Source organism: Staurois parvus, unplaced genomic scaffold, assembly GCF_062004578.1.
Source record: "Staurois parvus isolate SC_StPar_1 unplaced genomic scaffold, SC_StPar_1.0 ptg000422l, whole genome shotgun sequence".
Taxonomy (NCBI): domain Eukaryota; kingdom Metazoa; phylum Chordata; class Amphibia; order Anura; family Ranidae; genus Staurois; species Staurois parvus.
The window spans coordinates 3,389,772-3,403,192 of NW_028318218.1; the positions used below are offsets into that span (position 1 = coordinate 3,389,772).

Sequence of the window (13,421 nt, forward strand, 5' to 3'; positions counted from 1 at the left end):
TAGGTGTAAACGGACACAAGTCTTTTTACATGTGGCAACCCATAGAGAACGGAGAGTTCAATTGGGTCCACCTGACAGATAGGCAGACCTGACCGAACTGCTCATGTGAAAGAGGCCTTTGAGTTAAAAAGAAGCAGAAAAAAAATGCATCCCTTTAAAATCCTATGGAACTCTTCACACTGGTCAATTGTTTATTTTTTTTTTTATTGAAACACTGATCAAAAACAGATTAGGGTGTTAAGGAGGCACCTATGCACATGCTCCTGAGCAAGGCTGTGTGCATCCATAGACACACACACACACACACACACACACACACACAAATACTGGCAAGCCACGCCCCTTCCTCCTCTCAGGAGTTTGACTGACAGCAGCAGTAACATACAGCTACCACTGTCCTCAGTGTCTCCAGTGAAAGCAGGACGTGAGGAGAGAGGTGCTGCAGCTGAGGCAGCACTGGAGCAATGACAAGAGGCAGGTAAGTCCTTTAGGATGGGGGTGAGTAGAGCAGGTAGTGGGGCGGTCTATGGTAAAAAATAAATAAATAAAAAAAATAAATAAAAACAAAATTTGACTTTAGAACCACTTTAAGGACAATTCTTACTGTATTATATTCACATGCCAACACTTTTACTTTACCTGCCACAAAAAAAACTTGTCCAATAAAAATGTACTACAACAGAGAAATGGTAACTCTGCACAAGAGAGCAAAGAATACAACAAAATCAGAATTAAAATAGTGCAAATCATTCTTTTTATTTGTACAGAAAATTCAGATCAACAATGTATTTGAAACATTTCTAGCAATTTAAAGGCACATTAAAAATATAAATTTTTAAACATAAGCAAAAGGTCATGAGAGTTTATTACAATGTATGTGACCTGACCGATATTTTCAGTGTAACCATACACTTTACAACAGTAACAAAAGCACTTTAAAAACAGCATTACATTCCCATATAAAAACAACCTACTCCCTAAAATCAGTACGGTTCTTAGAAATTTTCACAACGGTGTTTTGGCATCAGCTGGAAAGCTTTTTAAATGCAGCCATAACTAGTAAATAGATTCATCCTGAAGTTACTTTATTTTGGCATTGGGCAGTGTAAGAACCAGGTACGGTACCTAAGTTAGGAAGGAAAAGGAGTAAATGACACCTACCAAGCAGATTCCTTGTCCAAGGTCTACCAGAAATGGCTTGAAGAATTCCACATATGGATATTTTATGTATATTTCCATTGCTACTGTTTGGATCAATGTAACGATGTATATACCATACCTGCAGGATCCCTCTGGAAGCTGGAAATCACAGCAGTAAGCCCCACTTGCTTCTGGATCTGGTGCCTATTGTCTGCCCTTCCACATTCTGAACACAGGAGTTTGCCTAATCGGCATGGGTGCCGCTTGGAGAACACTTTGATCAGAGAGAGCTTTAAATTAATTGAGAAAATACAAACAAGGTGGGGATTGGGACTCCACTGCCCCACTTCGTCCAATCAGAGAATGTGTTCTTGCCTGTGCCAAATGGGCAACTCCTGTGTTCACAATGGAGCAGGGCAGCCTGCTTGGCTGTGACTTGGAACCGGTGGCTACTACAGGGTTTTCCAGCTTCCACAGGGTTCCCACAGGTATGGCGCATACAGGCAGACATCAGGGACACCGCTCTCTCAACTCGATCAGTTTGTAGTAAAGGTGACAGGTGGTCTCAGCCAGCACTACTCCACCAACCACGCCCTCTGACGTGTTTCGTCCCACCCTCCGGGCTTAGTCATAGAGGTTGCATTCATACTTACATTGGTCCAAGTGGGACCATAGTAACTATGTTAATATATCCACACCTGGAATTCATTTTTAAACTTTTCTTGCTGCAGTTTTTACACCCTAACCCTTACAGGATGAAGATACAGTAAGGTTTTTTTTTTTTTTTTTTTTTTTTAAGAGTTATGACTCATGGGCCCTTAGACCTATAGGTAGTAAGAAATCCAGGGTCCACAAGTTTGAAAAAAAATGGAGCATCCTACGTGTGTTGCTAAGTTACTGATCACTTTAAAAATGGAAATCTTCACTTTCTTTGTATTAAAACTGTAAACTTGCTTTGTGCTGCACTTTTAAGGCCCCTTTTATGTATGTCCAGTGCATTAAGGGAGAATGTTTATTTTAATTGGGTAGGAACAAACACTGCCATCCGAAAATTGGACAGACACCCTCACCCCCCCTAAAATCAGCACACCACAATGCAGAGGCGCTTTGTGAGCGAGCTGTGATGTGCTAAAACTAATGTAGGTTGAGGTGCACTTGCAAAGTATGTTGACGTGTCAAATAAAAAAATGGAACACAACACCGCAGAATTGTGAGGCTATGCTTGAGCTCTGGAATATTTTACCCCCTTCATGACCAGGCCATTTTTTGTTGTTCAGCACTGTGCTACTTTAACTGGTAATTGCGCGGTCATGAAATGCTGTACGCAATTAAAATTTATAGCTTTTTTTTTCTTCTTTTGGTGGTATTTGATCACCACTTATTTTTTGCGATAGACAAAGAAAAAAAAAAAAAAAAAAACTAAAAATTTGGAAAAAAAATATTTTTACTTTCTACAAAACCTATCCAAAAAAAAAACTAATTTCTTCATAAATTTTGGCAAAAATGTATTCTGCTACATGTTTTTGATGAAAAAAAACAAAACAAAATCTCAATAAATGTATATTGATTGGTTTGCGTGAACGTTATAGCGCCTACTAATCTGATATACATACTGGAATTTTTTTTTTTTTTTTTTAATACTACTAATGGCGGTGATCAATGACTTATAAAAAGGGACTGGGATAGTGTGTCAGCCAATCTGACACTGGGCGGCCAATCTGGGGGAACTGAATGCCACTGACATTAGTGATCAGTGATAATATTATACATTGGTCCATATACTAATGGCACTGGCTGGGAAGGGGTTAACACATCTAGTGTGATCAAGGTGTTAAATCTGCTTCTGTGTGTAATATGTGTTGCTTTTTATAAATGTTCTCTTTGCAGGGACGAGAAACAGAGAGATTGTTCCCTCTGTACAGAGCTCTGTGTCGAATGTCAACACTGAGCTCTGGGCTGTGATTGTACACAGCTAATCAGCAGGTCCAGGTTATGAATCATTGGCTGGAACTTGCCGACAGGCTCCTGCTGTGTACATTCACAGCGGGAGTAGGTGGGCCTGAAACCTGGAAACGGGCAGCAATGTATGGGTACGTCACTTTTCCTGTGTGGGCTACTCATCCGCAGTAGATTGCAGGAGGGTGGTCTACAAGTGGTTATGGTGGATTTAAAGTCTAAACTTATATAAATTGTGGATGAACCGAGGAAGGGTTAAAGTTTTTTTTTTTTTTTTTTACTGCTGTTCATTTAGGCTCCATTAGAGAAATTTTGGGAATTTGGCTTCTGGTGACAATGGTTTGATGGAGTATGGAATGAGAGCGAATCTCCAACGGCGATACAGAAATACATTTTTTTTATTTTTGTAGACTACAGGAACATTAGAACCTCTGTTACTTTTTTTTTTCATCACCTATGTGCCTTTAGTAGTTTCCCCCACCCCTCCTGACTTATAAAACCATTGACAATAGAAGAAAATCTCTCTAACAGAGTCCTGCGTAGTAATAAAAGCCACGCAGAGGTTCTAGTATTGTTCCATTCTATCCAAAAACTAGAATAACATTTTTGGCTGGACTTGCAAAAAAAAAAAAAAAAAAGTGCTTGCTCTTCCTAGCCCTCTGTACAGTAAAATTGAGGGGCCCCTTTCTCTTACTAGAGGCTATCTTGTTTGTAAATGTCAAGTGTCACGTCAGCCTGGAAACTCCCCTGTGAATGTACCTGTAATTTATCTCCTAGCTGGTATCAAATTTTTAACAGCAAGAGCTCTCAAATATCCTCGTCTCACCGATGGCTGCAAACACATTTTAGAGAGCTCCTACTCCTCTAACACATTCTCAGTAATGATCTTATGTTGAAGTAATGCAAATTAAAAAAAAGAAAAAAAAAAAAAGAAGAAGATTATAGGAGACATCATGGCCATTGTCACATAACTGGATTTGCTGCCAAGTGTGATATTTAAGTAAGGGACTACAATAAGCTCATTGGAGAAGTTCGCTCAGAGCACACTTGTTGAAGTAGCATTACCCACAGATTGTTTTCATTAGTACATCCTGATAAACTTATTCTCCAACTATTTATGCCCGACCACTCACAGTTTACATTTCACCCAGCCGCTACGTCTTGCTCCTTCAGCACTGCTTACACAAACTTCCTGTCGGGAAGAGAATGCACTGGCTATGTCACATAGGGCCGGGCACAAGAGACTGAGCAGTCTAGAGCTGCAGTTAATCAATTTGCTTAGAAGCAGGTGGAGTAAGGGCGTAGCATGTCGTCCCCTAGGCTTTGCATGACAAAACAGTGTAGGGACAGTTGGCCATGCACAAGGGTGGCTCCATAGGATCCTTCAAGGCAATGAAGCCGCCCTAAAACATGAAACTTGTGCTGGTGATCTTTGCAGCACTCCGTTAAGAAGATATATATGATTTTAAAACTAATGAAGGAGCACAAAAAGGTAAGTGATGTTAACTGCTGCAATAATTAATAAAATTCAGTACCTAGCATATGGCGCCACTCAAAGCTGGACATAATATACAATCACCCCACCGGCAGAGGAAGAGAGGGGAGCAGCATCTCAAGTAGTACTAGAGACATACCAAATGTAACGAGAGGAAGGGTGGACGCCACTCATACCAGTCCCCAGGAGTCGGACAAAGACAATGTATTCTAGCTGGCCTCAACCATAGCCATCACTCCGGCCTCTGTGACCAAGCCCCCTATGGGCCAGCAATATGCGTTAACGCATGGCTGGAGTGACGGCTGAGGCCAGCTAGAACACACTCTTTGTCAGACTCCTGGAGACAGGTATGAGCGGTGTCCACCCTTTCTCTCAAATAAAATTCAGTGTTTACTACAACTTTAAACCAGCCACACAGGGCTCAAATTTCAGAACTGGAGGAACTTCAAGCCATGGGTGGCCCCTCTCAACACCACAAGATTCGACAGAAAAATGGAAAGAGCTGGGTAGACAATTATCAGCTGAACAGTGACTGCATTCATTCAGATGAGGTCGCTGTTTGGGTATTCAGACAGCCACAGGTGCTGCATCTGTAACTACAACAGCCTGTAAAGGAGATTCCAACAGGAGAGAAATCTTGGTGTGTATGATTAGCATTATAATGGATACCAGCTTTTATGATCTTGGATTGAATAGGTAAGAAAATAGCTAGTTTAGTCAACAGTGAATATTGTGTGCCGTTTTCCTTTAAATGTTTTTTTCCCAACATTAATTTAAAAACTTTGAAAAACTTGTGGGAACCTTTAAAAAATAAATACAAAAATAGTGGACATCCTCTAAAGGCACTCATTTATGCATTTTAAAAATGCTGATCCTTTTTGCACAATTGAGCAAAATCAATTGCGTTGCTGCGGACTGAAAATTTGCCGTGCAAGCTTTGGCCCAAGCATTAAGTGCTACACCAACGTGACTAGTAATAATATGTACAATAACTGGCTCTGGGCTTGGGTTCCATTTAAATCACATTTGTACTAGGTGAATGAAGTTCAGCTGGTGTTACAGTAAGCCCCGCAGAGAAGGTGCACGACAATGAATATTTAATTACATTTGCTTTACTTTCTGTAGAAAGTGGATTGAGAATACCCAACATACAGCCTTGCGGAGACCCATTCACCATGTGAGGTGAAGCACAAATGGAACAAAAATGCAGGGAAATCACCTATGTATATGAACCGGGTACGTAGTTCTGGGAGTTTCATTAGAAGCAGGAACCCTATGAAGAAGCAAGCCCTCGAAATATAGCACAATGCAAACTGATAAAACTGCAAAAAGCACAATTTCTTTACATTAATTACAACTTCTAGGGCAATAAAGTGGTAAAAAAAAGCAAAAACAATATTGTTAAAGAGCTTATTTGCACCTATTTTAAGTTGGTATATGTATATGTGAGAAGTGAATAACTCCCTCCTTCCCCCCCAGATTACTCATGAACTGGCTCTTTAGGGGCCGATCGACCACTCTTCTGCAATAGGCAAGCATAAATCATTAGGGTGGCCTTAGGGGCCCCAAATCCAATAAACAGAACCTGATTAAAATGCAATATTTTTACATCTTAAGTCGGCCATACAATGAAATCCGGGCCAGTTCAGCAGGGACTCAATGAATTTCGATCCATATATGTGCTGGCTAGCTGTACACAAGGTTGATCAATCGACTTGTGTACAACCAGCCTGTTGGGTTTTTCCCCAAATGATTACTGCCGCCACCTACAGCCGGTGACAATAATCATTGTGTTCTGCTGACAAGGAAGGCTCTCTGCTGGCAGAACACAATAGTGCTGTGGGAGGGATTTCCCCACCAACACTGACCGCGTTGATGGGGGAATCAAGCAATTTTCTTTCCACCCATAGTGGAAGGTAAGAATATTGCATAATCTAACACCTGCCTTACACATGAAGCATGGCAAAGGAATCTACTGATTATCAATGTTCCTGAGCTACACAGTAGTAGTACCCAATAATAATGGGACTCTCAACACGGAGCACACAGGTGCTTTTGACAGCTTAAAAAATGTCTATTAGATGAATATTTAGGCCACCAATAACCTCCTTCAGAAAATGCTAACTGCTTGTCCAGTGTTGGCTGTAGTACTAATAAATCACAGACCTGGAACAAGCATGCAGAAGTGTAAGTAATAGAAAAGCTGAAATTCCTTCCGCGGAAGTACACCTTCCGGGAAAAAAAAAAAATCTGCAAATGATCCTGCAGTGGATCACGGGTACAAAGCACAGGCTCCTGTAGATACTTCTTCCAGCTCCTTGTACTGACTTTCAAATACTGAGCTGGAGGAAGTGTCAATGGATTCTGAGTGCTGCAACCATTCCACTTGTGTTCCATTGAGAAATACAAGTTTGTCTGCTGCAGTGGAAGATGGGACTTGCAGTTCATTCATTTATATATCTTAATGAATGAATGACGTGGCTTTGAGGGTGGCATACTGCACAACCATACAAAATTAAAAAATGATGGCTGCTGCTGGGGAGAGAAACCCCCCCCCCCCCAAAAAAAAAAAAAAAAATTATGGGTGTAACATGGTCTACAATAGCAAAATTAGGGGGTGTGCACACCACGTGGATCAACCATATCCTCTGATAAGCTAACAGAGGCTTCAGCTACAGTTCCCACATCTCGGCCATGCCTCTCTGACACATTTCACCCTGACTGTGGTTAGACAGACTGCAACTTCGCTTATCAGTAGATGTGGTTGATGTGTGATGTGAAGTGTGTCCCTTCATTTTGCTATTGTGAAATCAAGTGAGACATGCTCCTAGGGGGCTTGGCACCCATTGTGGGAAGAGAACTGTACAAACAGGAGGTGTTGGAGCAGGGCTATTTTTTTTTACATGTAGTCACATCTACCAAGGTCTAAATGGTGGAGTTAGCCTTTAAATCTAGACTTGCTCTAGGTAAGTACTGTGGAAAGCCAGGTGAGTAGCGTTTCAGGAGACACATGTCTGAAACCAGTTTAAGAATACGCTCTACCCTGGAGATGTAAGTGCACCACTACCACAGCCTAGAGTGCAAGCCCTACCAACCAACATAGGACCAGAAAGATTTCCACTGACCTTCCTGGAATATGAATTCTTCCCTAGAAATGTTATTTCTGAAGCTGTGCTGGTTTTTTTTGTGGTCAGCTTAGAGTTCATGGAGTTGATCTGCTTTCTCATGAGTCAGTAGGCAGATTTAATGTCCCACAGAGACTAGGCTCTGGTCATAAGGCTGAAGGTTCTCCAACAACCAACTCAATTCATTACTGTAGGTGGGCAGGACAACTCCTAAAGACCAAAAGGTCAGGCTAGGGATTGTAGCCTGTGCAATAAAGATCAGCTGTTTCATATAGTAACTTTTGGAGAATAAACAAGGCACACTTTATTGTCACAACATCCATTAATCCCAACTGTGACATGAATGACTCTAAAACCGAAACAGTGGTTGGTGGCAAAGACTTCAAGGAAAGGCTGATGACCCAACTGTCTATGACCAGAGATGAGAGAATCAATCATTTATATACCATGGATCAGGTGAATCAAGCTGGATTCATAGGTTAGACCTACTACAGTACGATTGCCTAGGCACTTCTGCAGCTTCTCCCATCTCCATCAGTGAAAACTACCCATCCCCAGGAACTCTATCTAGCTCTGATGCTGCTGCTGCTCCAATGCCCAGGCAAAGTATGGTGGGACTTGCAGTTTTACTACAGACAATAACAGTTACTTGACCTTCATTACTTACAAATTCTGCCTGTCCTAATTAGTGGTTCAGTCCAATTAGATCATTTGCTGGTTTTCAGAGAACTAAATCAAGCTGGTGTTCCATTCCAGGAAGAACAATAAGTATAAAAAAATCTTCTAGCTCTATGGAGAATAGGAAGGAGGAGATGGAAGAGGATGAATGTTCGCTGTTCTACTGAACAGCTTTAGAATGTTTTTTTTTTTTTTTTATGATTTGCAAAATTCTTGAGAAAAACAAAAATTCCTCTGTATTCTGTTGTTGCTCATTTAAAAAAACAAAACAAAAAAAAAAAAACACGTAATCTTATTCAATTCTTCTTCAAGCTTATGTTTGCATATCTTCACTTTCCCAAGAAGCAAGCAGATTCCGTAGAAAGATTATTGCACAGCGTTCTGCTATCAGCCAAGTTAAATGATCGCCTCGTGTTCATCGCTGCAACACAGAGAACAAGCGTTACAACAGGAAACAAAAGCTGAAACTTTTCAATGTTGTGTTCCTCTCCTGTCCAGAGCTGGGCCCATACAGAGCAGAAGGATGCACCCCCATACAATGTTCCCTTTTGGCCAGTTCTAATGAACAATCTGAAATTTGTGTACAGCATGGCCTTGTATGATGCCCTTGCCTGACAACAGAAGAGGCAGGCAGAAAATTGTTGGCCGAATAGCATCTGCATCCAATTAGATGTGGCCGGTAATCAGGTATCTGGCTGTCCGTATACAATAGCCTATCAAGGGGATTCATCCATCTACACTGTATAGTGTGGATGGGGGAATCTGTTATGTGTATGACCAGCTTTACCTACACACCAGGCATGACTACAACAGAGCTTTTTACCCCTTTCTATGTCCAGGCATTTACTTTCGCTCAACACCAGCTTCCTAACTGGCGTTAAGTGGTTGACTTAACATTGTAATTTGTAACACTTTCTGAATGTTCAGTGAAAACATCTGTAGAGGTGTATGTAAGTCCCCTTTAAATTACAAACATAGTGACAGAGGAAGACATCAGCTTATGATGAAACGCGTCGGCCAGAGCCTTCCTGTGACATTATCGCGTACAGAATATTTGATTTTATGTTTGTAAGTCTGGCTCTATATTTAATCATTTGTTTGTACGATATTTACACTATGTGGAGGGTATATGTGCTCTCTTTACATGATATGGATTGCATGAAATTCTACTGGTGGAGTGGCATCCCTGGGAACGGCACATAGAGACGTGACTGAGGCTGTGCCAATTTGAGCTCATGCTGACTAAGGGGGTCAAACACATTTGGTAAGCCCGCATATTATTCACTATTCCTGATGGACGGCACTGGTGATATTGCACTGTTCGGAAATTACTTCAGGAGTTCATATTAAATCTTAGGTGGACCTTTTTCTTCTCGGTCACTACATATTTATTAAAAGGGGACTCTCTTTAATATATACTTTCACATTTTTCTGTCACTTTAGGGGTTACATTTTGGTTATAGGTTATATATCACTGTGGATTCTGATATACTCAAAATATTTTATAATTGCACTTAAGTTGAAAAGTTACATTGCTTTAGGTGTAAGATATTTACATACCTTCTACAGACTGACTGGAATACTCCCAGGTTGTTGCCAAGTGAGGCCTAGCACTTACTGCTCATGTCCTCCATCACAGGAGTGAGCTTTCTCGGATTCAAGCCCCTTCACATGCCCTCTCTCTCCCCTGATGCAGTAGATCTGAGCTCGTCATTTGAGAGTTCACTCCTGGGATGGAGGCGGTTAGCAGTAATGACTAGGACTCACTAAGCAACATCCTAGCTACATCCTGGGAGGCTTTGGGAGATATGTAAATGGCCTACACCTATAGCAATGGCATTATTCAGAGCTTCAGAGTTTGTTTTTATATACAGGCACCCATTGGCGGCAAAAGCAGTTTTTTTTAGGTAAAGGTGAACTAACCCTTTAATGTATATCTAAACCCAAAGTCCTTGGATGTGGTGGCAGCAGTATTTTATTCACCTGGTGATCCTACTGGTAACACATTTCCTGTCCTACAGTGACAACACTCCCTGTACTTTGTCTATGGAGGAGCAGCACTGTCACCCTAGAACAAGAGATGTGTTAGGACTACAGAACTACCCCTTTCCTCATTTCCATAACATAGGAGAGGGGACGTGTATTTCACAGAGCTGGGCAGGGCAGATAACATTGCAGAAAGCACAGGGCTGCACTGGATTTTTGGCAGGATCAACTGGTATTTCTTAATATTAAAAAAAAAAACCTTCATAAAATAATCTGGGAGTGGGTGACTGTGGAAAAAGAGAAGGCAAATGTATTAAATACCTTCTTCAGCTCTGTGTATACAAAGGAGCATGGGGGAGCTCTTGTCCATATACAAATCCTGTATAATAATAATAATAATGGGCATGGTATTGACACAGCTCCAGATGATCCACATTGGCTCACATCTGATATGATCCAAAAATATTTAGACAGAATAAAGCACCTGAACTGGATGGCATACACCCACAGGTCCTTAAGGAATTGAGTTCTGTCCTTTCAAAGCCATTGTTTTTCATTTTTATGGACTCTTTAATGACTGGCATAGTACCACTGGATTGGCGTAAGGCCAATGTGTTGCCTATATTTAAAAAGGGGTCAAAATCTTTACCAAGTAATTATAGACCTGTTAGTGTAACTTCTATAGTTGGGAAGATATTGGAGAGTTTAATAAAAGACCACATAGATGAGTTCTTGCTGGAAAAAAATATTTTAAGCAACAGACAGCATGGATTCATGAAAGACAGAAGTTGTCAAACAAATCTGATTTTGTTTTAGGAGGAGGTGAGCAAAACCTTGGACAGAGGGGTGGCGGTGGACGTGGTATACTTGGATTTTACAAAAGTGTTTGACAAAGTTCCCCACATACGGCTAATGTGTAAGGTAAAGTCTACAGGCTTGGAAAAATCCGTATGTAAATGGATAGAAAACTGGCTAAAAGATGGTATTCAGAGAGTAGTGGTTAGTGATTCATACTCTGAATGGTCTAGGGTTGTCAGTGGGGTACCCCAAGGTTCAGTGTTGGGACCCTTACTGTTTAATATATTTATAAATGATATAGGGTCTGGATTAGAAAATCCCATTTCAGTCTTTGCAGATGACACCAAGCTGTGCAGTGGAATAACGTCCTTACAGGATGTCTTCAATTTACAAGCCGACCTCAATGCACTGTTTAATTGGGCAACTATGTGGCAAATGAGGTTTAATGTTGATAAATGTAAGGTTCTGCACTTGGGGGCAGAGAATATACATGCATCATACATACTAGGGGGGGTACAACTGGGGGAATCAATGGTGAAGGATCTGGGGGTTCTGGTAGATCACAAGCTTAATAATGGCATGCAATGCCAAGCTGCGGTTTCTAAAGCGAGCAAAATCCTCTCTTGTATTAAAAGAGGTATAGACCCAGAGAGAGATATCATATTACCCCTGTAAAAGATAAGTTCACTTTTTTAAAAGAGATAATAAATGCACTTTTTTTTTTTTTTGAAGCCTGGAAAGCATTGTACCAGCGATCAGCAGATCGCAGGTGCCAAGCAGGCCTCCTGTAGACCTGTCAGTGTGTCTGTGTGCTCGTACGGGCAAGCAGATACACTATGACAGGAAGAATCATTGAACTATCACAGCGCTCAACAGCACCTTGGTAGTTCATTGAAAACTACAAGCCCACAGAACTCTGAATGAATGACGCGACTGTGAGGGCGAATCATCACGCGGCCGCGCTGTTTTCAAAAAGTAGCAGCTAGTGTATGGAACTTCTCCCAATACTGCTATCACAGGGAGAGAGGACAGCTGGCAGCAGTGGGAACATGTTACATGTTCCACCCTTACAAATGGGCAGAACATGTAAAATGTTTCCTTAAAAGGATAAGTTCAACTTTAGGAAAAAAAAAAAAAAAAATGCCAATATTTTTATAGTGAAAAAAATGTGCATTTATTATTTTCTTCCCCAGGAGCCTGAAAAGTGTTGCACTGGCGATCAGAGGACTGTCAATGCAATGTCAGGCTCCTGCAGACACGTCCAGCTTTCTTGCCGGTACCTCTGTACAAGCTTCGGTTAAAAAGCTGGAGGAAGTGTCAATGGACTACAAAGGTGATCATCATTAAGGAGGTGCTGGAGGAGGTCACATGCTAAATACAGATGTAATATGCTCCAAGAGTGATCTTGGCCTTTAAAATCTCACAAAGACAATTACCTTGCTCTGTCGTGTACATCTTAATTTTTAAGAATGAATAAATATAGGTACCGCCAGAACAATAACAGTGATAAATATTACAGTCAAAATTGTATATCAATAATACCAGCTGCAAAATCTACCCTGTAATAAGGTGCATATAAGTACAAAAATACAGACTGCGCTAGTAAAAAAAAAAAAAAAAAAAAAAATTCAAATAACCATGACAAAAATATATTAAAATATAATAAATCATGTAAAACTCCCAAAAAACAAAATCATATCAAACCTATAAAGTCCCAAAAATATATAATAATAATGATGAAAAAATTCAAATGAAATCCACCAAGTGTGTCCACCGCCGAATAAAATGAATAAACTCACCAGAGCAATATGCCGATCATATTATAAACACTTTTCTGCTCTGTTAGCAATGATCAATGATGATGTTTTATGCTGGTTTATAATATGATCAGCATATTGCTCTGGTGAGTTTATTCATTTTATTCGGTGGTGGACACACTTGATGGATTTCGTTTGAATTTGTTCATCATTACCATTATATATTTTTGGGACTTTATAGGTTTGATATGATTTTGTTTTGATATTTTTGTTTTTTGGGAGTTTTACATGATTTATTATATTTTAATATATTTTTGTCACGGTTATTTATTTTAATATGTTTGTATTTTTTTTTTTACTAGCGCAGTCTGTATTTTTGAATCTTAATTTTTAAACCTAGCAGCAGATGTAAATCACATACCAACTACTTTGCAGTAACCAGATACCCAAGCTAAATACATAGGGGTGTATTTAAAAACAACGCAA

The 13,421-nt window shown here is 40.3% G+C and overlaps 1 protein-coding gene across 1 annotated transcript in view; it reads right to left on the reverse strand.

The window, feature by feature from the left end:
* Positions 1–731: 731 nt before the first annotated feature.
* TMEM123 (transmembrane protein 123) overlaps positions 732–13,421 on the reverse strand; it is a 68,699-nt gene continuing 56,009 nt past the window's right edge. The window contains exon 5 of the mRNA XM_089687266.1: positions 732–8,815. Within this exon, the coding sequence (XP_089543392.1) occupies positions 8,791–8,815 (25 nt within the window). The 3' untranslated portion in view covers positions 732–8,790. The remainder of the gene's footprint in view (positions 8,816–13,421) is intronic.